Source organism: Cucumis sativus, chromosome 6 (genome assembly GCF_000004075.3).
Source record: "Cucumis sativus cultivar 9930 chromosome 6, Cucumber_9930_V3, whole genome shotgun sequence".
Classification (NCBI taxonomy): Eukaryota; Viridiplantae; Streptophyta; class Magnoliopsida; order Cucurbitales; family Cucurbitaceae; genus Cucumis; species Cucumis sativus.
In genome coordinates, this window is record NC_026660.2 from 24,493,566 (window position 1) to 24,517,505 (window position 23,940).

Sequence of the window (23,940 nt, forward strand, 5' to 3'; positions counted from 1 at the left end):
CTAAAGATTTTATTTTATTGTTAGAATTCTCCACATATTCCTTTTGATTGGTCTTTTAAATATAAAAGAAAGAACCTTTATTTGAATATAATCTAAAATATCTCAAAAAAAATTTAAAAAAATCAATTGCTATCCTTTGAGATGTGTAATTAAAGTTCACAAGACAAGAAGAAAAACAAAATTAGTGGGGGCAAAACTTTGAAAGGTGGAAGAAAAGTTTGGATGTTCCAATGAATTAATCAATGTATCTTTTTATTTCTTTTTCTTTAATTTTGATTTATAAGAGATGACACCCATGTTAATTTTTCCAAAAGTTAGTATAACAAACCAACCATCAATAAAACATCATTCCATACACAAAATTCATTCTAAAAATAATAATTTATTGATCATAAACTTTATCGAGATACGATTATGTTTTATTATTTATAGACTTTTAAGAGTTGAATCTCAATTTTGTTTTATTAAAATAATTTTTTTTAGATTGTGATATATAAAGTAAGTTAATTCTGGTATGTTTTCCTACTCTAATTAATAAATAATCTAATTTTGATCAAGTAATAACTTTATTTTTTTAGATTTTTTTTAAAAGATACATTTGGATACGTGGATACACTTAGATCATCAAAGTTTTGTTTTGTTTTCGAGAAGTTGCTTCGTAGTTTTCTACCTAAACATTGACATTAAAGTTTTGTTCTTCCCTTTCTTTTTTGGACACATGAATGAAGCGTTTGTGATTTTATTGACTACACATTAAAAAGTTGAATAAATTTAGGCCATTCCTTTGAACTTTCAAAAAAGTGAGGATGAGCACTGTCGGGTTCGTAAGTCCCAAAATTTTTCCACTCTCAATTATTTGTTTAAAAGTGAATGAAACTTATCTCTCCAAGTATGTTGGTTTGGATTTACTAAAAAAATATATTTCAAAAAACTTATGTTTATTAAAATTGTTAGTTAAATCAAACCTATGCTAATTATATCTACTAGTTATATAGACAAACTCATTAAAGATTAAAGATGGTGCAACGTGTCATGTGTCCTTGCTTAAAAGTTAATACATCAAAGTGACATTTTTAAATATAACAAAATTGTAAATCTATTACTAATAGACTTCTATCAACGTTTCTCTCCTCGTGATATTGATAAACAATAATAGTAATATATCTTAGATTAATTTGAAAACACGATAGTCTCATTTATAATAAGTCTCTACGTGAAAACTGCCCGACATATTTTTCATGTTATTTTCAATGATATGAAGGGCATATTGTGAGACAAATAGTTTAATGACTTCTTGAAAAAGTTGAAAAAAAGAAAAGAAAGAAGAAAAATGTCTTCATCGGGTGGATTATGGAATCTCTCTTTTCAATGAAGCTTCAAGTCCTTTTCTACTAATTTAATTTCTATTTTTAAGCTTAATTAATGAAGTTATATTAAGCTTAAAGTCAATTGAGGATTTTTAGTGAATTTTTTGGCCTTTACTCTAACTGACTTTATATGAATTGATGATGGTCAAAATTTTGAACTCACTTCACAATCTAATAACTTTTAGTATATATTTTGTTATAATTAATGAAGTTAGTAGCCTAAGCCTAGTAAAAGATATAATTCTTAAACACTTTTCTTTATAATTTGATCCCCACGGATAATCTAATATCAATTAATTAAACATGGGGTTGAAATAATATTTGCAGAATGAGCTTATCTATCTTATAATTAAGTTATATTCAATCTCAAAGGAAATTAATTATAGTAAGTCCATGCCAAACAACTCAATAAATAGTCTTCTTTTTCATTTTTTTTATTTATAAATTGGTGTTTCACTTGTCATTAACATATATATATATATATGATATATTTAATACTAATTTACCATCAAACCTAATCAAGTCCAACAGTTTACATATGATATTTCAACATTAATTATTTAGTTAATTTGCTTATATTTTAATTTTTGTTTCTTGAATAATTATAACCTCCACCATATATCTTACACACCTCTTAGTCTCTTAGTTTCTTGTTTTGTTTTCTACCGTTTATTAATGTTTTAAAAGATCAAGTTAGATTTTCATTGTATTACTTTTATTTTTAAGTTTAGTCGCCACTTAATTTTTAAAAATCAAATGAATACAAAAAAGAGAGGATGATTTAAGTTTGGTTATTTAAAATGATTAACATTTGATGTTTCAAGGGAAAAAAAATCAACATTTGATATAGGGATTTTTTAAAAAATATAACAAAGGGTAAAAATGGAAGAATTTCACCAACTCACAATAAAAAATACAAAAATGTCTCGTGATTAATAATTGACACCCAACATGCAACTTATTAAATATTATTTTTTTGCTACATGATCGTTTAGATTTGGAGATGAAAAGAAAATATAATATTTAAAGAAAAATAGTTGAGTTTATAAGTTTTTTGATTTTGTTACCCGCGTCATAAATACTTTTAAATATTTTAATATTTTGTTATATTTATAAAAATTTACGATGATATATTTAGAAAATAATTTGTTTATCAACCTCGAACAAATGACCATGTATTAATCTTGCTAAGTCAAAGTTGTTGGACAATGAAACAATTATATTATATATGAGATTTAACCCCACTTTTCCATTAAATATACATAGATGATACAACTTTGAAAAACTATATAATTACTTTTAATTTTGATGCATATTAGAAAATAGTACACAAAAATTTCAAAGATTCAAAGAAGCGAAGCTGCATGATTTTGCTAACAAAAAATTAAACTATATAGTAAAGATATGTATATGTATATCTATGGTTCAGCTATTGGTCTCATCTCTGACAAATCTTTTGGTAATTGAGGTGAAACAAATACATTTGTTTGATTGTTACTATCTGGATCAGCCACGTCGAGTTCTTTGTTTTTCCCCCATAATACACTGTAAAGACTTATCACCAACAAAATTGCACCAATAAGACTGCATTAACATAAAACAACAAACAATATATTAGCTAACTGGGATTGCAAAGTTTGATGTGATATATTCGTTGTTTGTCATGGATGTTAAAGAATTTGTTAATTTTATGAGAAGTAGATGTTAAAAAGGTGTCTTCTTCCCTTCCAAGGATTTGACACTTCACATTTAGTTATACACAGAGGTTTATCTCATACAACAAAATTTGTTCATGTGGTAGAACAGTACCATGGGGTAACTTTATCCCCTTTTCTCATCCATGTGAATTTCTCATTTAATTTTGTTAAGATCATAGATGGAAATTATTCTCCACACACAAAAAAAAAAAAAACATATTTGTTATTTAGCCATTAAATTTAATGATAAAACTTGAAATTTAAATATAATATTTGTTAACAAATAACAACTATAGTCATAATAATGAAATTGATTTTAGAAAAAGAAGCAACCGGGCTAGGAACACATTCCTTGCCACTCCTCACTTGGTCTTCTTAGAGCCTTATCGTCAAAAGATATGGTGCGTCTTTGCAATTCACACCATTCTTGTGTCGGATTTTTTTAAGGCTCTAATACCGCATTATACGTATTATTATGTATACAAACATCAAAGCTCCAAATCAAAACTACCTTACAATATAGAATACGTATTTTCATGTATCTTATAAAATTCGTAAGTCTTTTCATATCTTTGTGATGTGAGGGTATTCAAAACATTATTTTAGTATCGTGTAACATGCATTATTCTTAAAGTTGCTATTATTCAGGAATAAATTGAAAGAACATATTATATATTATATTTTAGCAAACGGTAGAGAGAAGCAAATGGGGTAAGGAATACTTTTCCATCCTCGTCTAGAAAGTCCTTCCTTATCCCCACAAGATGGGTATATTTGGAGCTCACCGTTCTTTAATCGAATTCTTTATTTATTTTTAATATAAATAAGTAAATTATTTTCATGAAACGACCCTGATTCAAAATTAGATCTGATAAAAAATCAAACTCAAAATAACGAAAATAAGCAAATCGTATTTCTAAACGGTGAGGTTTTCTATTTTTCTAAAACTAGTCTGTAGAGTGTGGGATCATCCTTTCATTAATTATCCACATAATAGCTAAAGTTTGCAATAACCAATGTTTAAAAGAACATTAAAAATTCAAAAACAAAAGCATTACCCACACTCATGTTCATAGAAATTTTCAACCCTTTCTTTTGTTTTTGCTTTTTTCTTTTTCTTCTCTTTGAAAGACTACATAAAAGTATTTTCAATAACTTTTTCTTATAAATGGGAATCGAATTAAAAGAAGAGAAAAAAATACCATTTATATATTTTAATAAAAAGATCAAACCAATATAAAGTAGAAGAAGAATTAAATTTGGAATATAAAGATGGAAAAAAACAAACCTTCCCAAGTTGATTCCTTCACCCAAAAGCAATTCAGAGCCAATAATAGTGGCAATGACATTCAATGGTGTTGTCATGGCTTGAAAAACTGGCCCCTTCTCTTTTATTACCCAACATTGCAAGAAATTTGAAACAACTGTTACAAGAACTCCCTATTGTGTGTGTTAAGAGAGACAACAGAAAGAAAAAAACATTAAATAAACTTTCTGTATATTTGATAAATCTCCTATTTCTAGTTTCATTTTTTCTTCCATTTTTAGTTTTTAAAAAATAGAAACATCGTTCGCTCCTATGAGTTGACAATAGTTAACTGAAACTAAAAGATTCGTTAAATCATAACAATAAGGAGATTTGGGGTTTAATTTGTTTTTTTAACATGAAAGAAAAAAGAAACACCAAGAAATATAATTAGAGTAAACAATTGAAAAAAGGAAATGAGTATGTTCTTACACAATAAACGACAGCAAGAAGCCTAATGTTCCAACCCAATTTCCACTCAGAAGGGTCTCTTTCCATTGCAATTGCAATCACAAAAGATTGGGCTGCGCTTAATAATGTTTGGTAACTTATAAACTCCAATGGTGATGGATATGTCTTGAGAAAATAAGCCTGCACTTAAAGCAATCAAAACCATCACACATTATTCAAAACTTAATTACGTGAGAACCCAAAATTAAAATATCAATTATCTCTGTTCTTTCCATATATATTATTCTCTTATATCACCCATTGACCTAAAAGCTTAAAGTGATGATAATGAATGAAGACGAACTTAATTATATATTATCTAATAAAACACTCATCCTTATTTGTAGGTTCGAATAGGAAGAAGATCAAACCGAAGTAGAAATGAATATTAATTTGGCGAGGAAAAGAATGCCTAATTAGTTTAAAAAGAAGACACAGTGAATTATACTACTTTGATATGAATGATTATATTTACTCAAAAAAGCTTAACTAGGTATATAAATTTAATTTTATATATATTATCTAACATATTATATGAAAAAAGAAAAACCACTTTGGATATATAACAATATAGATGAGATGGCAGATGGCATTTCTTTAAGATTAATATAGAAGAAAGTGTGTGTGTGTTTTAAAAAAAGTAGCATTTATGTTACTTTATTTTTAATCACTCCACATTATAATGATTAGTGTATAAGTTTTGTAATTAATTTACTTAAAACAGTATTTAAAAAAATATTATTATAGATATTAGAAAAGAGGAACTTCACGAGTCAATTTGTTGAGTCTGTACACTTTGAAATCAAATTCAATAAAATTCGAACTTTTAACCTAGTGGATGAAGTTATTATGATGTCTCATCAAACACTCAAATTTGATCAAAATTATCCTACTACTCTAGGAAAACATATCACTTAATTAAATAATAAATTAAAGGAGTTAGCAAACAGCAAACAGTAACCAGTAATACAAAAATTTAAAAGTAAAGAAAGAGAGAAAATAATAATAATTAAAAAAAAAAAGGTAAAACAACCTGAAGAACAAACCACAAACCCCAAGAGATGCTGGAGATGAAGAGAAGGAAACAGCCAATAATCCAAGTTTTAGAAGAGGACGAATGGGGAATATTATGTGATGATTTGTGAAATTTCAAAAGATGATGGTTGATGAGTGGCTTCAAATATGGACCTTTGTAGAATGCAAGTGTTATCACTCCTCCAATGCATATTAATATTCCCAAAGCTTTTGCAATTCCTGCCACTTTTCTTAAATTTACTTTCTCCATCCTATACATCATTAAAGAGAAACAAAATGAGTAAGTGATCACTTTCATGTATAAATTCAAGTTTTCCATGTGAAAAACAAACAACATTACCTCTCTTTTCTCAACTTTATTGTTTTCAACATTTTTCTTTTTATTTTCTTTTTATGCAATCACGTCATAGATTAACTTTATACGTCTTAAATTGTCACTTTCTATAAAATGAATGTATAAAATTAGATGCATATTAGAAGACTATACATGAATTTTGAGATGGAAAGAGAATTATACCTCAATAAAACAGCGAAGAGAAATGTTGTGACAGGGAGGCAATTAAATGCAGCAGCACCCAAATTTGCAGAGGTATAATCAACAGCAACACCATATGCATTAAATCCAATAGTCATCCTAATTTTTTTTTATATGAACTTCGTGAGAAAATAAAATCTTTCTCATAATTATTCAAAATGTTGATGATCAAAATGGAAAGAAAAAACAAAAAACAAAAAAAAAAACACCATACCCTATTAACGAAATCATGAAAATCTTCAGGAAGTCTTTAAGTGAAAGCGATCGGCTTTCTTTTCTGAAACATCGAAAAAAAAAAGATACTGATTAGAACATAATTAAGAGCTCCACAAGAAGAAAAAAGGAAAAAGGAAATATTATTGCCTTTTTAAAAAAAACATAAGAGGAAGAAAAAAAAGAGCTCCAGCAGCTTGTCTATAGAACACAAACACAAAGGTATTCATTCCCGAAGCAAAAGCTGCTTTAGAAAGAAGACTCATTCCAGCAAGAAATACTTGTGTTGTTATTGCTAGAAAATAGGGTTTTTTTGAACCCATAATTCCTTTTCTTTTTTCAAATAAGAAGAACACCAAAACAAGAAGAAGTGAGTGAGAGAGAGAGAGAGAGAGAAAGAGAGAGATCAAATGAGGTTCTGCTTATTATGTGTGAGAGATGTAAATAAATGAAAGAATTTATAGAAGGAAACAGATAAAAGAAACAAGTGTTGACCCATAAAAGCATCATCCTGGTTTGGTCATGTCCACATAGCTTTTTTCTTTTTGGTAAGATAACATTTCCATGTTATTCACGAATAAGGATTGTATACTTTGGCAACTAACCAGAATTTGTGGAATTACTACAAAAATAAATTTCACCCTCTTTATTTTACTTCTACTATTTTCTTTCTATTTCATTATTAAATAAATGTTTTTTTTAGCTTCTCTTCTGAATTTTTTCAATAATTTAGTTTAGCTATTGTCAAAGACGCATATTCTAAACATTAATGAAAGCTTAACATTTTACTTATACCGTCCTAGTTGGAGCACTCGAAGTTAAATTCTCTTTAAAGTCTTATTCATGATCTTGGGTTTGGGTTCACACCCATCAAGAGTTGATTATATGTTAGAATACTGTTAATTTAATGTGCTTTACAATTTTTTTACCCATTTATTAAAATTTTGTGATTTCTCATCTTTCTCTAAAGTGAAGTTGTGTTTGGGTCTCATCAATTTGTAATATGTATTAACACAAATGATTGCTAATAGGTAATTCATTATTGTTGGTACTTCGTATTATAAACAAAGAAGTCAGTATTCATTTTTTTTCAGAATTTGAGTCATCACATTTACGAGATAAAATTTGGATTATTAGTAAAAAAAAAAAAAAAGCTCTGTTACTGAGAATTTTAGAGTAACTAGTTGAAAACCATGTTTAGTTGCTCACTAATGTTCACCAATAGTTTAAAAAAAAATTGATTAATTATTTAACACTGCTTGTGAAGTTAGTGGAGGAAACGGGGTCTTGTTTATTAAGGGAAAAAAAGAATGAAAGGGTTATTGTAGAAAGGAAGAGGTAATTAAGTGTAATTGTGTGTATTAAGTATAAGTTGAACGTTAAGTAATGGGACACGTTTTTCTACGTTAAAGCTCACTAAATGCGACATTCTTCGGTGTACTCATGGCGTCATTTTTATGTCGTCCTCTTTATTTTCCTTTCATCTTCTTTCCTTTTCTTCTCTGGAAAAAGTCCACAATTATTTCCTTTTCTTTTGCCAATTTCTAATTTCTAAATAGGGTAGTGCAGTGAATTTGGAAATGAAAATTGTTTTTCTTTCTCTTTCCAAAAATTGAAAAAAAGAAGACGAATGTGTGAAGAAATTAAGAAATTAAGAAATTAAGCACGTGTAGGGTATAAGAGAAATAGAGCTAGAAAAAGTAAAGACTAAGAAGTGTGAAAATTGAAAAAGGTGATATACAAATTAGGACAGCATAGAGATCAATAAAAAAATATTTGAATTCAACTTTTACTTTGAAGTTTTTTTTAAAAAAAAAAAAATTGATGAGAAAAGAAGATTAAAAAATAAATAAAATATTGACACGAATACGAATAGATTAGGTGAAAAGATAGTGATTAAGGACCTAAAATATGTGAATATGACTTTTTTAAAGAAGTTTTGTCAAGTGAAAATTCTTTGTTTTCATCATCAGGAATGTTATAGATTACTTTCCAATTGTGTTTGATGGAGGATTAATATTTGGTGAGTAATTTAAGGAAATTAAATACATTTGGAAGAATAAGTGTGTATTATCGGTTGACTATCAAGTTAACTAATTATTAAAATTGTGTGATTAATTTTGAAAACAAACTCATTAATTAGAAAAATGTGAATAATTTAATTAGCCACTACCTTGAATAAGTTTTGAATATTTTGAAAGTGCATTTTATGCCACATTTATCAAAAGAACTTAAATAAATTAAAGTCACATTATTTGAATTAAACAAGGTCCGTAAACAAATTTATAGAAAAAGTTAAAAATAAAAATAGACTATTATATATTTATCATATGATATTTTTTATTTTGGTATATTAAAAAATAGTGGTAACATGTTTTTTAAAAGATGAGTAAAATTAAAACTAGATTTTTGGTGGAATATGCGTTGTTGGGATAGAAGGGTTGGTTCATAAAATTTGATGTAGGAGTATTCATATAGTTTATTATTAATTGAAGTGGAGAATCTATTCGAATCGAGATCATTATAGAGACATACCATTAAATCTTAGTGACGTGGATATACTTGACAATACACATTTTAATTAATTAATTCCAACTAAAGATATGGTCTCATCTTTTAACTATAAAGTTATATATGTAATGGAGTGTGTATTAATATTTAAGTTCTTAACAACCATAAGATCTACTACACATCTCTCCTCCACCAATTTTTTCTTTTTAAACAGTTATTTTTTCCTTAAAAAAACAATAATTGTTTTAATCACACAAAATTTATATTTTGGACACTATCTCCATCTATCATTATATCGACTACCACAAATCGAGAGAGAAAATTAAGATAATTATTTTATTTTTGTTTTTGTTTTTGAAAATTCAGGTTGTAGACACCACTTTCACCTTGAAATGTTTAAAAATCAAATCAAATTTTAAAACAAAAAATAGCTTTTAATTTTTTAAAAAATCTTTTTATGTTGTTAAAAATTTAATTATTGTGTTTACAAACATGTAAAACATGGTAAGAAATGAGAAGAAAATATAGAGATGTATTTTAATAACATAATATAAAATAGTTACTGAAGCAAGCCTAGAGAATTGAAGTGAATAGATTAAAGTTGATTTACTTGTTTGGTTAGTTAGACCTTTTTTTAATGTAAAATTAGACATATTGGTTTGAATTTAGAGAAAAAGAAATGATTGGTTTGGTTTGATATTATTGGCAAAAAAACAGTGAAATCGTACATATAGATATAACTATTTGATGTGATTTCCAACCAAACACTCAAAATACCCTTTTTTTTCTATAGTTATGAAAATTAAACTTAAATGAATTCTTTGTAAGTATTATTTTTTAGTTAGGTATGTGGTTTGTTTATCTTAAAATAAAGAAAAGCTTTCCTATTTGGTGACCTTATATTTCTACTATTAATCTTCTGAGTTTATGCTTCCAAATTAACATTAAGTTTTATAACATATCATATCCATCCCAATCTTATGAATATTTTCTTATAGTTTAATTATCCTTTTTTTAAAAGTTATTCCACATCACTTATTTTAATTTATATACCTCTAAGAACCTGAAAAAGAAGTTGGACGGTTTGAGTAATGTGTTAAAAACAAAGTAAGAATATTCATGAAATTTAATATAAAATATTTCCTTCTTAATTTATTATTAACATTTTAAAAGTCCAACAAAACAATTAACACTTTTTGTGGATACATTCAAAATGAAGCATAGTTTCTTTTAGACGACAACAAAAATAGAGAATTTTTTCTTTGTTGCAATCTTGGTTTGGAAGGTGGAGACGTATATATGTATATATGTATGGAGAAGTGATCATCGACCCATATACATAGAGCAACGATACGTGTTCTCCTCCAACTTTTTTATTTTAGTATTTTTAATATAAACTTATGGTAATTATAAAAATTAGATCTACAAAAGAGATAGAAATTGAATTTTTCTCAAACTTATATAATCAATTTTTGAACAAAGTTTGACGAATCAATTTTTAATTTTGAAAGTTTATGGGTAGAGTTTCTACCATCAAATATTAAGTTTGAATTTTGCAATTTGTATTTTAATCCATGATAAGTGATTGTTGAAACTACGAACATTTTAGTTATTAACATGTTCATATATCAATGATCTATGGTCTTTTTGATAATAGTAGATTATTTGAATATTACTTCGACGAGTTAAAAATTATACATGCATGAACTTGTATTCGTTACGACTTGTGTGTGGGTGATTATTTCAATATGTAGCGATAGAAACAAATACATTTTTCTTTCTGGACTCGAAATATGAGATTTATGTGACATCAGTATGTAAGGTAATGCTGAGTTTGCATTTCTGTTGTCACACATGTCCTTTTGTGTAACTACTTTGTGTATTTTATTATGGACAACATCATTATTTGTCTATAGATTATGGACACTTGTTTTAGCACTACAAATACAAAATACAATTTACACTCATAAGATTGGATCGAGAAAATGTTCTTTTAAATATGAGAATATTTATAAAATTATAATATAATTGTGTTATATTTTGTAAATATTTTAGTTTTATATTTAAAAATAACTCAAACTATTCCTATATATATTAATTAAAATTTGTTCAAATCATAAAGCGGGAGAATTTTCATATCTGAATCCTTCTTCTGCATATTTCTGTGATCTTAAAATACTTAAATGTTGTTAGTTTGTTAAAAAGAAAAGATTAAATTAGTATTAACATATCTCATTAATTAAGAAACTGCTCGAAATTGACATGTATAAAGAACGGAACGGAACATAATAATAAAAATCATTCCTTGCCTTTTTATTGTTTAAAATTCTATATGAATACAGTAGTAATTTGAATTAAATTAACCTTCTCATATTTATACAACACACAAGCCATATTTTGAAACACTTTCATATACTAATAAATAAACTTCTCTAGTTTTATATCTAAATTTTAATTAAGTATAGATTATTATATTTTGACAATATTGTTACGCATAAGAACAATCGTGATATATATATATTTTTTGGTATTTATCATCATCATTATTGTTTGTTTTTTATTTATAAACTTTCCCATTATTTAAACATATTTTAAAAGGAGGAAGTGTTTACAAGAATATTGCAAGTTTAAAAGGATGGTATTGAGTCTATTGATGACCTTTTTTTCTTCTTCTTTTAAATCCCACTTTTATTCTTTTCCATTTTCATTTTTGTTTTACTTCAGCTAGAATAATACTAAACTATGCTTTTCGAATTTTAATATATAATAAAAAAAGAAGGAGAGTAAAATCTATAATATATTCCTAATGTCAAATGACAATATATTAATTAGGGAATTTTGAAGGTATACAAAGTCAAGTCACGCCCCTACTTAAACAACCATATTTATAGATTATTAAACAGCCTCATTAAACACATATAAACTTGGTCTACCTGAAAAATCTTGAAATGCTTAAGGATGAAATAGTTATAAACTTATTCATAATACACTTTAAGTTTCAACTTTGATCCAATGTTAGTAATATTTACTCATCATGATACTGTAGAAAGTTATAAATGAATATAAAAACTGAACTCATATACCATCACACAATCACACTAACTACAGCATGATGTGAATTTAGTAATTTAAATTACAATACAGAGATTCCAACTTTTTACTTTTTGGTGTCTATATGTGAACTAATTAATAAATGCTTTTTAGACTTGTTAGGACAACAAATCAATTAACATAAGTCTCCCTCTGGAATAGTCCCTGTCCATCTCATACAGTTTAACCATGGATTATTTTATCATGATCTACCTACTTTGGAGATTCTACTACATCTTTGTTCGACACCTGAAGATCATACTAGCATGGTTAAGTTAGAGGCATGAGTTCTGGTACCATTTGTTAGAACAACAAATCTCTAAATATCTTCATAATGGTACAATATTTTCATCTTTAGGTATACACTCCATGACTTTTGTTTTGGTACTATCCCAAAAGACCTCATACAATGGAGATAGTTGTTTCCAATTGTGACTTTAATTTGATCCCATTACAAGACTCTTATTGGGATGAGATGGAACATTGAGTACTATGATGAGATGTGAATCACTCTTGTAAAAATCAAACAATCGTGTCAAACTAAGATTTGTTATTAAACGAATCTAATAATATATATTATATAACATTTTATATATTAAGAAATAGGACTTTTTAATATTCTTTCAAATATATCTGTATAATTTAAATATAAAATTCTAGAAAAATTTTAAGAACTATTTAAAACTTGAAGGAATAAAGTACTAAATAAAAAGTATTTTCTCATAAAATAACGGCAACTACAAGAATGGCAATCTCTTGTTATCTCCTAAAATAACAACAAAATAGTCATCTCCTAAAAGAGGCCCAATAACAATTTATACAGGCCCAATTTAATTTATCTCTTCGTCGGCCCAATTATGTCCACCCAGCCCACTTTAATTTACAAAAAAAAAAAAAGGAAATGGAAAAAATGGGATATATAGTTTTTTTTGGGTAATTGTAATTGATGAATAATTAAGAATATAACAACATTTAAAAAACTTGCAAATATAGCAAAACTATCGTTGATAGACCAATATTTGCAACATGGTCTATCGGTGATAGACTTTCTATCTTTGATAAAATTTGACAAATTTTACAATATTTGTAAATTTTTAAAATGTTGCTATATACTTAATTATTTTGAATTTAATTGTTAAATTCGCAACTACTAGTACTTTTTGTAAATGTAATGCATAGAAATGCATTCGATACTCAGGTAAACTAATATCAATTACTAAGTGATAATAAACCATAGGATTGATTTGTCTAATACAGACAGTTAGAAACATAACCTCATTCAATTATCAAAACATATATACATACATCTATGCTTAAAATTGAGTTTAATGTCTTTATACATTATTTATTTCTTTTAAAAAGAATATTTCATAGGATTGCAATCGGATTTTAATGTATTTTTCCAAAACTGATGGTAGACTCACCCACTTGGTTTAGTTTAAAAAATGGACTACTTTATCTTTATGAATGCATTTACATTTATATGAATGTGTGCTAATACAAAATTTGGACCCATTGTTATTTTAAAGAGCAGTCTTATAATTGGAGGTTTTCACGTATCCATCTTTAACTTGTTTTTTTTTCTTTTTTCCAAAGGTAACAAAGGTTGACAATGTATTTAATCATATTTATATATTGAAACTGATAAGGTGCATATTATTGCATATAATAACAAAATGCAAATAAGAACGAACTAAAACCTAATTAATTAAGCATCAAAAGCTAAACATTAATTGAACAACAAATGAGATAAAATGTAATTGATGTTAAACTAATGAGGAGTTGACTTCTGTTGGACATGTCGATTCTTTTGTCTCTTTTTGTGGAGGAGATAGTTGACCGTCATTTGAAGGTGTAACAAGTTCTTTGTTTTTTCCCCATAAAACACAGTAAAGACTCGTTACTAACAAGAATGCACCTATGATACTGTGAATTCAATTACAACACAACAATATTAGTACTTTTTTATTTTGAAAGAAAAAAAAAGATGTAATATTATAAATAGAAATGGTGAATGAATTACCTTCCCAAGTAAGTTCCATCGGGAAAGAGAAATTGGGAACCGATTATTGTTGCAATTAAATTCAAAGGTGTAGTCATGGCTTGGAAAACTGGACCTTTCTCTCTTATTACCCAACATTGGGCATTATTTGCAACTCCAATTACCAATATACCCTGCACCACATCATAACATAATTACTCCACTCTTGGATGTTTTCGTCTTTTCATTTTCAACCACTAAGTACCAAATTGTTATCTACTAAAGTTTAGGGATTAAATAGTAAGCAAAAGTATTTTTTAAAACCTAATTGAGAAAGTATAAGTTGGATTAAAGTAGAAAAGTGGGAGATTGATGGGAACAAAATCTAATGATTAATTAGTTGAAATGAAAGTATAAAGTTAGAAAAATGAATAAGAGAGAGAGAGCTTACACAATAGAGTACAGCAAAGAGTCTAATGTTGAAACCCAATTTCCACTCAAAAGGATCTCTTTCCATTACAATGGCTACGATAAAGCTTTGAACCATACTCATCAATGTTTGCATGCACATGAACTCCATTGGGTGAGGATACCCCTTCAAGAATCGAGCCTATACCCATTTTCAATTTGTTAATAATCCTTTCTCAAATATGCTTTGTAATATATTTTATATTTAATTTCACATTTTTAAATACATCTTTCACGCCACCAAATTATTTACGTAAATCATTTGTCATGGTTTAGATATTCTTGATGATAAAAATGACATTATTACAAGTAAAAAAGGTCACTGTTATATTTTTTTTGTGTTGTTTTGTTGTTTTTTATTAAGACTTATAACGGTAAATCAATAAGTCAAGTACGAGTCAATTAATGACGACGATATATAAACTTGAATGTGACAATTTATAACTATCGATAATAGTTTATAATAACAAATTTAAAATATGGGAGAAAAAATTTACCTGGAGAACAAACCAAATGCCCCAAGAAATGCTAGTGACGAGGAGGAAAAAACAACCGATCATCCATTTGGTATGGGAATTAAGAGAATGGTGGGGTTGAGAATGGATATGGTGGAAAAGTTGGTGAGTGAAAAGTGGCTTCAAATAGGGTCCTTTGTACAAAGCAAGAATGGATGCACCCGTTATGCATATCATTATCCCCACTACCTTTGCTATTCCTGCTGCTTTCTTTAGATTCACCTTCTCCATCCTATACACCAAAACACGATCATAATTCAATTAGTCTACAAAAAATATATATATATATATACTTTTTTCAGGTAATGTTAGAAAGTTTCGATTCTTCTTAAACTTTTAAGTTTTATTTGATAATTTTCTTCGAAAGTTTTTATGAATATTGATCTTTTATTAAAATCAAAAGTCGTGAACTAATTGTCAAAATTTAAATTAGAGCATAGAAAAAATTACAACATTTCGCGAAGTCACGACCGTAGAAAGCGATAAATTTAAAAGTGAATTGAAAAAGTTAAAGTTAAATTTTGTGTTTTCTTTCTTCTCCATTAAAAGTGGATTTCTTTATAAATAAAAAGTTAGAAAAAATGAATTTAGAAAAGTAAAAACACAGTTGACTTAATTAAATGATTGTAAGGATTAAAAAATGACCTTAACAAAACAGCAAAAAAGAATGTAGTGACAGGAACACAATTGAATGCGGCAGCTCCAATTGTTGCTGATGTGTAATTAATAGCCACTCCATAGGCATCCAGGGCGAGAGTAATCCTAAATTCCAAAATTCCAAATTCATACCTCAAAATCAAATGTATCATAATACATTTTCCACATTTTATATATATTCCATATTCCCATACATTTTAATAATTGAAATTTCATAAGATTCATGGAATAAAATAAATTGATTATTAATAGTAAGCTGTACTCTTTTCTCTCTTTTTTTTTTCCTTTTGATTGGTGAGTGATTTGACTAAGTTGGTATATTGTACTTTTTTTTTTTTTTTTGCATCATATAACATTCTTTTTCAAATCGGAGTGATTTCATTTAGAATAATAATAAAAACAACAATAACAACGTTTGTACTCACCCTATCAATGAAATGACAAAAATTTGGCAGAGATGCTTCAAAGACAATGGCCTCTTCTCCTTCCTGCACGTATACAATAAATAATCAGTTCATATATATGTTTACGTTGATAACTTAAAAAGAGGTTTGAAAAGAAACAAAACATACCCTTTTAAGATCAAAGTTAGTGGAACTAAGATAATACTGCCAGCAGCTTGACGGTAGAAGAGAAAGATATAAGTGTTCATACCAGCAGCAAAGGCGGCCTTTGACATTAAGCTCATTCCGGCGAAGGTGATTTGAATGAAAAATACAACAATGTAAGGCTTGTTAGAACCCATTTTTTTGTTCCTTCGAATGAGTGAAGAATGATAATTTGGAGTCTGATATTTGGGTGGCTTTAAATAGAGGAATAAGAGAGGCTGCTGAAGAGGGAAAGGGGGAGTTGAATGAATAGAAATAATTTTTTTAAAAAAAAACACACACACACACACAAACACAAAGTATTGCACTTTATCTTTATTTACAAATGAGTTCAGATACATTAATATCTAGATCATAATGGGTGTGTGACAGCAATGGTTGGCATTTAAAGTGCTTTATAATTTATTCTACAAAAAGGATTTTCAGCACAATTTAATTGGTTTTGCTTTTCTTTTTTTTGATATATGTTGTTTAGTTGTTATTATATGCCAATTAGCTTCTTTCCTTTCACTTGTATTTGCAATTCTTTTGGTTTGTTTTGTAGCTAGCTAGCCACTTGTTTTCTTCCCCTTACTACCCACAGTGCCCAATATGAAATTTATTAACTTTGGCATCCTAAACTTTAAATAACTTTGTAAATGTATCATTTACCTTCCTCATCATATTTCTTTTAAAAATTTATAACTGTATCAAATAAATTCATACACTAAAAATAAGATTGTGCATCCAGCTAGAAAAACAAATCCAACTTTTTCTACAATCTTCCTAATTGGAAGAGACAAAATTATTAACAAAAAAGAAAACTAGCAAAGCACCAATAGTATAACGAGCTACGTACCGATATATGAGCAGCTCAATTCCTTGTGTGTGTTACCTCATACATATTGGGCTGTTAAAGAAATTTATTTCCTTACAAAAATTAAACTCGCACATGTGCTCATAAATGAATCATTTTCAACTGTTTGACATATAATTTTTTGTAAGTTATTCACGTATATTAAACATGTTTAAAAATTTAATGCATAGATTATTTTAAAAGATAATCATAACTAAACGATTTACAATGATTATACTATTATAAATTTGATTTTTCTTAATGCACGAAAATATTAATTTCACGATGGTCATATGGAAAAGGATCATTAAAAAAATACGTTTTTTTTACGGTCATGTACGTTAATAAAAGTCTCATTATTTTGTTGAAGAAATATGAAAAATGTAAAAAGAATATGGATTCTTGATGGGCAAAGTTCCTTTAGTTTTGTTAATGGTCCACAAATAAATAAATAAATATATATATATATATAATAAACTATATCAGGATAGACAATAAACATCAAGAATAATATATTAGTTGACTAACAATGTCCATCAAGTTAGTAGGTTTTCTTGATAGACGAGGTCCATCAAGAGATAAATTTTATTAATTTGCAGTGGCCATCATCAAAAAAGTTTTCTTGATGGTTGTGTTTTCTTGATGTCTGCCTAGTTGATGGACAAAGATCATCAAGGTACATATTTTTTTACATGCTTTGCACGTGAAAGAAGACAAAAATTGTTGTAGTATTATTTTATAAAAATCTAAGAGTTTAATTAATGGTGACTTGCTATAATTTTCACATTATATTGATTATCAATCAAAATTGGTGGAAAATATAATATAATACACTTATGAAAGTTCCTAGTTGAAAATTAATTAACACAATTAACTATTAAATAAAAATAAGAATTGATACAATCCAAAATTTTAGAAGTATAAATTGATTTTTTGTCGAGGTAAATGGCAAACAATAATATTTATCTTTCATTTTGAGTTATTGGTGTAATTATGATTTTGAATGATAGGGGTGAGATTACTAAGTTTACTATATACTAGTGTGGGGATTGAGTTTAGAATCTACATAAAATTCATTAGTCCAAACTCAAAAAAGGTACATTATTAACGAACCATTTAATCGTGATTAAGGTTGTATCATAACTAGGGTTTGAAAGTGCATGGTAAAGCATGACTTCTCTTCATTTGTCATGTTATATAATGTCACTATAGATGTATTAACACAAAATTTCAACTAATTAATTCACATAGGTACAGCCAACTAGCACAACTGGTTTGAAGATAATTAATAAACTTATAAATTAAGATTGGACCATTCATTTATCCAATTACGTTTTTTCTTTTTTCTTTTTCTTTCATTTTTAGCAAATATTGAAATTCAAATCCCTAATCAAAACTCCTTTGGAAACATATTTTAAAGTTAAACCTTTAAATGGTTGAAATTATGATTGATTTCTATATTTTGTTTTTGAAAATTGTGTTTGTTTGTTTTTTTAAAAAATAATTTGCTTCCCATTCTTTTTTTATATTTTCTATCTAAATATTTGAATTTGTAACCATTTCTTTTTTTTTAAAAAAAAGTTTTTGAAAACCACGTTAAAAAGAAGATGAATAGTATTTTAAAATGCCCGATTACACTACTTTTTATTAATTTATAAACTCACTTTCTTTTCAAAATAAGGATATATAAACTCACTTAATTGTTTTACATTAAAAATTAAAATACGTATCATAAACTATATTATAATTATTTAATTAAATATTTAATTTGTTTAATAACTAACGTTACTTTTATTGTTTATGATAAATAGGTTATCAAATACATTTTGAACAACTTAAGTTGAGTCCCAATCTTAATTTTGATATCTGCTACCCAATTTTAGACCTTTTTTCTATTACTTGATCATCTCTTGTATTGCTCTCAATTGGTATGTGCGTTCTACTAATTTCTTTTGTTATATGTTCTTTGCATAAAAAAATCACAACAAAAGTTATATGTATCCTATATGACATGTTAGCTTTAGTATATTATTGTAGTATTATTTTTTATGTCATACATATTAACTTTGTCACTTTGCCTTGTTGTATTTTAGAGTATGATTGGTGCCATATGTGTGTATATATATATATATTTATGTATATGTATAACAGCTTGTTGGTTTCCAAAGCTTTACAGAGTTTTTGTTTGAAAAAAAGAAAGATATGAGATTTTGTAATAAAGATTGTGATAAGATATGCCCAATAATCAAATCAATGAAAACTAATGTTAGTGTTTGTGAGTATACTTAGAGGAGTGATTTTAGAAAAAAAAAAAACATTAGTTAGCAATTTATTTTGTAAAATTAATTTCTAAACAATTAAATTTATGTTTAGTAAACAAACTTTTAAAATTAATTTTCATATGTTTAAAATTGGTTTTCAATTTGACGTGTAGAGTTATTTTAAAACTATTAACTTATTAAAAAAAAATATACTATTTTAAGTATTTCAAATGAACATTATTAAAAAAAAGTAAAATAAATTAAAATATTTACAAGTATAGCAAAAAAAAAAATTTGTTTCTATCAATGATAGTAATGATAGTAGTGATAGACCAATATCATTAATAAAAGGATATTACTGACTATCAAATATTTATTATTGATAAAATTTTAAATTTTTCTATAGCTGATAAGTATTTTGTCAAATTTGTTATTTTTGACAATTCTCCTATTTCAAAAACTATATAAAATATGGTGGTGATTCTCCTTTAATCACTTTTCCACCATCACTAGAGAGGTGATGCTTTAAAAAACAATTTTTAGTGATTTCTTATTTTTCTTGAAATCACTTTCTTTACATTTTCAAACGTCATATTTTTGTGCAGTGTGATTTCATCTAGAAAAATATCTATAATTGGGTGCATCTTTAACTAGATGCATTGATATATCTCTATCTTTTACTCTTGTCACACGTAATAAATATATAAATAAAATATTTTGGAGAAATTTTTTTGTTATTTAACAAGATCCTGATAAGATAATTTAGTGAAATACACTTACATAACAAGATCCTGTTTACATAACAAGATCGTGATCATATAACTTAACAAGTATAAAAGATAATTAACATCGATTGACAAAGAATAAGAACTAGTTTAGTTACCTTTTTACAACAACGGTGTGAAGTCTACACCATTGAAGTTAGGATGCCTAAATAAAACTACATATGTGAGAAGATCCCATTTACCTATTAGCTTTTTATTTTTTTTTAAATAGTAATTATAATTTCATACAATAAAGACACTATATAATTATATGTCCACAATTTATCAAGTGAATGTTAATAGGACTAAAGTTTTTTTTTCCAAAATAATTCTTATAAAAATTTATGGAAGGACTAGTTTTAAGATTTGGAGCGAAAAAGGAATATTTAAAATAGAAAAAACATTAATGAAACAAAAACCTAAAATTCAAAAACTAAAAGAATATTTTAACATACATGAATTAATATCTTTGGTATATTTGCCAAAACTCTTAATTTTGAACTTGTATTTATCTATTTAGTTTTTTTCTTTTTCTTTTTTGAAAAGAATTAGGTCAACTATTTCAAGTTAAAAGAGTTTATTGATGGGAAAGCTAACCTATATTTCATTCAAAACGTTGTTTTTAAAATGGAAATCCAAGTCAATTTTGGCCATCAAAAAGGCATAAAACCCCATTCAACAGTTATTTTCTAGCTTTGTCCATCCTTTGGAACTTCATTCAAATATCACTTTCCTTATCCTTTTTAATTCTGTATTTAAAATATATCAAACAACAACACGTAGAAATCTTCCATACCATCAACATAAATATAACTTAATGCTTCAAACACATCGTGTTTTTTTTTTTTTTTTCTTTTTCTTAAATAGTCACTCCCACCATTGTTAACTTAAAAGAAAGCTAAAATATCAACATGTAGGTAAGCATAGAGTTGTGAGTTATGAATTTAGATATTATTGAATAAATAGTGTATGAGAACCTTTATTAGTTGGCTCCAATTATTAAACTTTAATTTGTTTTAAAGTTCACTTCAGGATTCAAATCTTCTTTTATCTTATAAATTTGTATAGAATATATATGAGTAATGCAATAATAAAATGCTTTAATTAGATTTAATGTATGAGAGAGAGAATCATGGAGATTCTCATCTACTAAACTAAACTAAAAAGAAAAAAGATAGTTAAAAGTCAATTAATTTTAAGAAACATATTTTGACTAGCCTAGTTAGGGATAGTATTTGAGCAAAAATAATACAAAGAGAGAAACATATATAAATTAAAACTAAACCAAATTCAAAGTAGTTGGGCTAATACCAATGTAATGAGGGGAAGGGGGGGCTCCCCCATAAAATTGGTATATACCTGATTTGTTGTCTTTTCTTTTTCAAATGATTCCTATATCTCTCTCCCCTCACTATTTTGCTTTCATTTTTTTTTTCTTTTAGTGTTTAAATCCTATAACTTTTATCTTTATTTCATTTTCTTTCCCTAACTTATAACATATGTTATAATTTAGTTGTAATTTATAAAAAGAGTACATGTGACTGAATTGGAGTCACATCCAAATAAAAGAGATATCGTGTGATAGTATAGTTAGGAAAGATTTTAAAAATAATTGAAATTCAATATTTATACCTATAAGGTGCATTTTTTTTATAATTCATTATTATAACAAAGTTATAAATTTAAAAAATGAAAATCACTACTTATACATACAACATGCACCTTACTTATAATTTTATAGTGCATCTTTTCCTATGTTGTGTGATCTTCTCCGTGGAAAAAAAATGTTAAAAAAATATGTGTTAGTTTGTGAGAATAATCTGTCCTTTAAAAATATTTCAAGACAAACAAGAATGATGTTGATAAGTTGCAAAAGAATATTGAATGTCTCGTATGTGGCAAATTTATTTAAAATTTGAATCATAATATAAATTTGTTACATTAATATTAATCCAAAAAAAAGATTATAAACTATTTTACTTATTCTCTATTTTTATTTTTTCAAAGCTCTAAAATAGAAAACAAAAACAAGGACTTATGTTTTGTTTCATTAATACTTTATGACCAAAAATCTTTTCTATATTACATTCCGAAAATAGGAAAATAGGCCAATACATAAGGAATAATATTAGCTAGGTCTACAAATGTTAGAAGAAGCATATATTTGAGAAAATGAAGAAATAGAAAATGAATGAAGTGGGTTGCATCATGATTTTACAAGTCAAATTCAATGTCTAGAGATATATATATATAGCTTTTTCACTAATGGGATTGATCTCATGATGTTCCAAAACTTATCTTCTTGTGTCATCTTTGTAGTTGCTCTCACTTAGATTCAAAGCAGGATCGATAGAATATGAGAGTGTGTGAATTTAATGCTAATATTTTAAAGGGGTTTCTATTTCCCACTTGGCTTGAAATTGCCTATTATTATACCTTTTGTCTCACGAAAATGGAATTCATTATTGAGGGATTGTATCCATTCAAATAGAGAACACACATTATTTGTCCAAAAAACAAGAACAAAAGCTCACCCTCCATAATTGTTTGTCTTCTCACACATTCTCTCCTCTCTATTGGAGAGAACCTAAGTGAATTAGACCCCTACAAAGACAATGTTTTTCCCCCCTTTTTTTATTGTCCTTCTTACTATTCTTTTATTCTTTTAAGATTGTGATTACCCAATACTTCAAAATGTCCATCACTTGGCTATCCAATACATTGGAATATAACCTATGTATATATAAAGTTTAGTGTGGGTTGTGCATGTATAAGGACCAATTTAATGTTCGTTTTACTTTTTAAAATTGTCATTGAAAATATTACTTTAGAATTGACAAACTTTACATTAATAGTCATATGTTCGTTTTGAGTACACTTGAGAAGGACACAACAAAAACACACAAATCTTACAATAAAGTCTTGTAACGACTAAAAAGAGAAACAATTAATATTTTTTAGGGTTTAGGGTTTAATCATATAGATTTTAAATGAGAAATAATAATAATTGATCGATGGGTACGGGTCACCTTGAGAAAAAACTAAACTAAGAGTAATCAAACGTTATATATAACAAGTTGGTGAAATATATATGTATATATATATATTTATTTTCTGTAAATAAACAATTATGTAATTAGGAAGGGAATGTCCAACTTTAGATTGTTTTAATAAGTCTAAAAGAAAATGTAAATTTATTTAACTTGTTAGAAGTGAGATAGTAAAGTCTTGCATCGTCTAAAAGATGGAAAATTTTAAGTAGATGAAGAGTTGTTTCTTGTTTGGCTACCAGCAAATAAGCAAATAAAAGTAAAACATTTAGAAACTTATTCAAAAAATTTGGTTAAATATGTGGTGGTAAAAAGTATAGAGTTCATAACTTATCTCTCTTACATAAAAAATATTTTGTTATATTATTATTATTATTATTTTATTTGTTTTTAAAGACCCATACTATAACAATTTTGTTTTTTATTTTTGTGGTGAAAATTAAGGTTATAAACGTAATTTCAACTCTAATTTTCTATCTACATTATATCAAAAGTTTAAAAAATGTTATATTAAAAAAAATGTTAACTTTTATAAATATAACAAATCGACAAAATATTTACACGCGATTAAGTAACAAAATGGAAAAGTCCATTCAA

General features: G+C 26.7%; 2 protein-coding genes across 2 annotated transcripts; both read right to left on the reverse strand.

Annotated features, from left to right (window-relative positions):
* Window positions 1-2,568: 2,568 nt before the first annotated feature.
* Window positions 2,569-7,035, reverse strand: LOC101219744 (WAT1-related protein At5g64700). Its single transcript, XM_004148589.3, has 7 exons — window positions 6,754-7,035; window positions 6,605-6,667; window positions 6,373-6,489; window positions 5,854-6,106; window positions 4,803-4,961; window positions 4,353-4,504; window positions 2,569-2,951 (listed from the first exon to the last, which is right to left on the reverse strand). Exons 1-7 carry the CDS (start codon window positions 6,924-6,926, stop codon window positions 2,786-2,788), a joined length of 1,083 nt encoding a protein of 360 aa, XP_004148637.2. The 5' UTR covers window positions 6,927-7,035; the 3' UTR covers window positions 2,569-2,785.
* Window positions 7,036-13,763: 6,728 nt separating this feature from the next.
* Window positions 13,764-16,718, reverse strand: LOC101205842 (WAT1-related protein At5g64700). Its single transcript, XM_011659473.2, has 7 exons — window positions 16,398-16,718; window positions 16,251-16,313; window positions 15,814-15,930; window positions 15,151-15,400; window positions 14,637-14,795; window positions 14,228-14,379; window positions 13,764-14,130 (listed from the first exon to the last, which is right to left on the reverse strand). Exons 1-7 carry the CDS (start codon window positions 16,568-16,570, stop codon window positions 13,971-13,973), a joined length of 1,074 nt encoding a protein of 357 aa, XP_011657775.1. The 5' UTR covers window positions 16,571-16,718; the 3' UTR covers window positions 13,764-13,970.
* Between the last annotated feature and the right edge of the window lie 7,222 nt (window positions 16,719-23,940).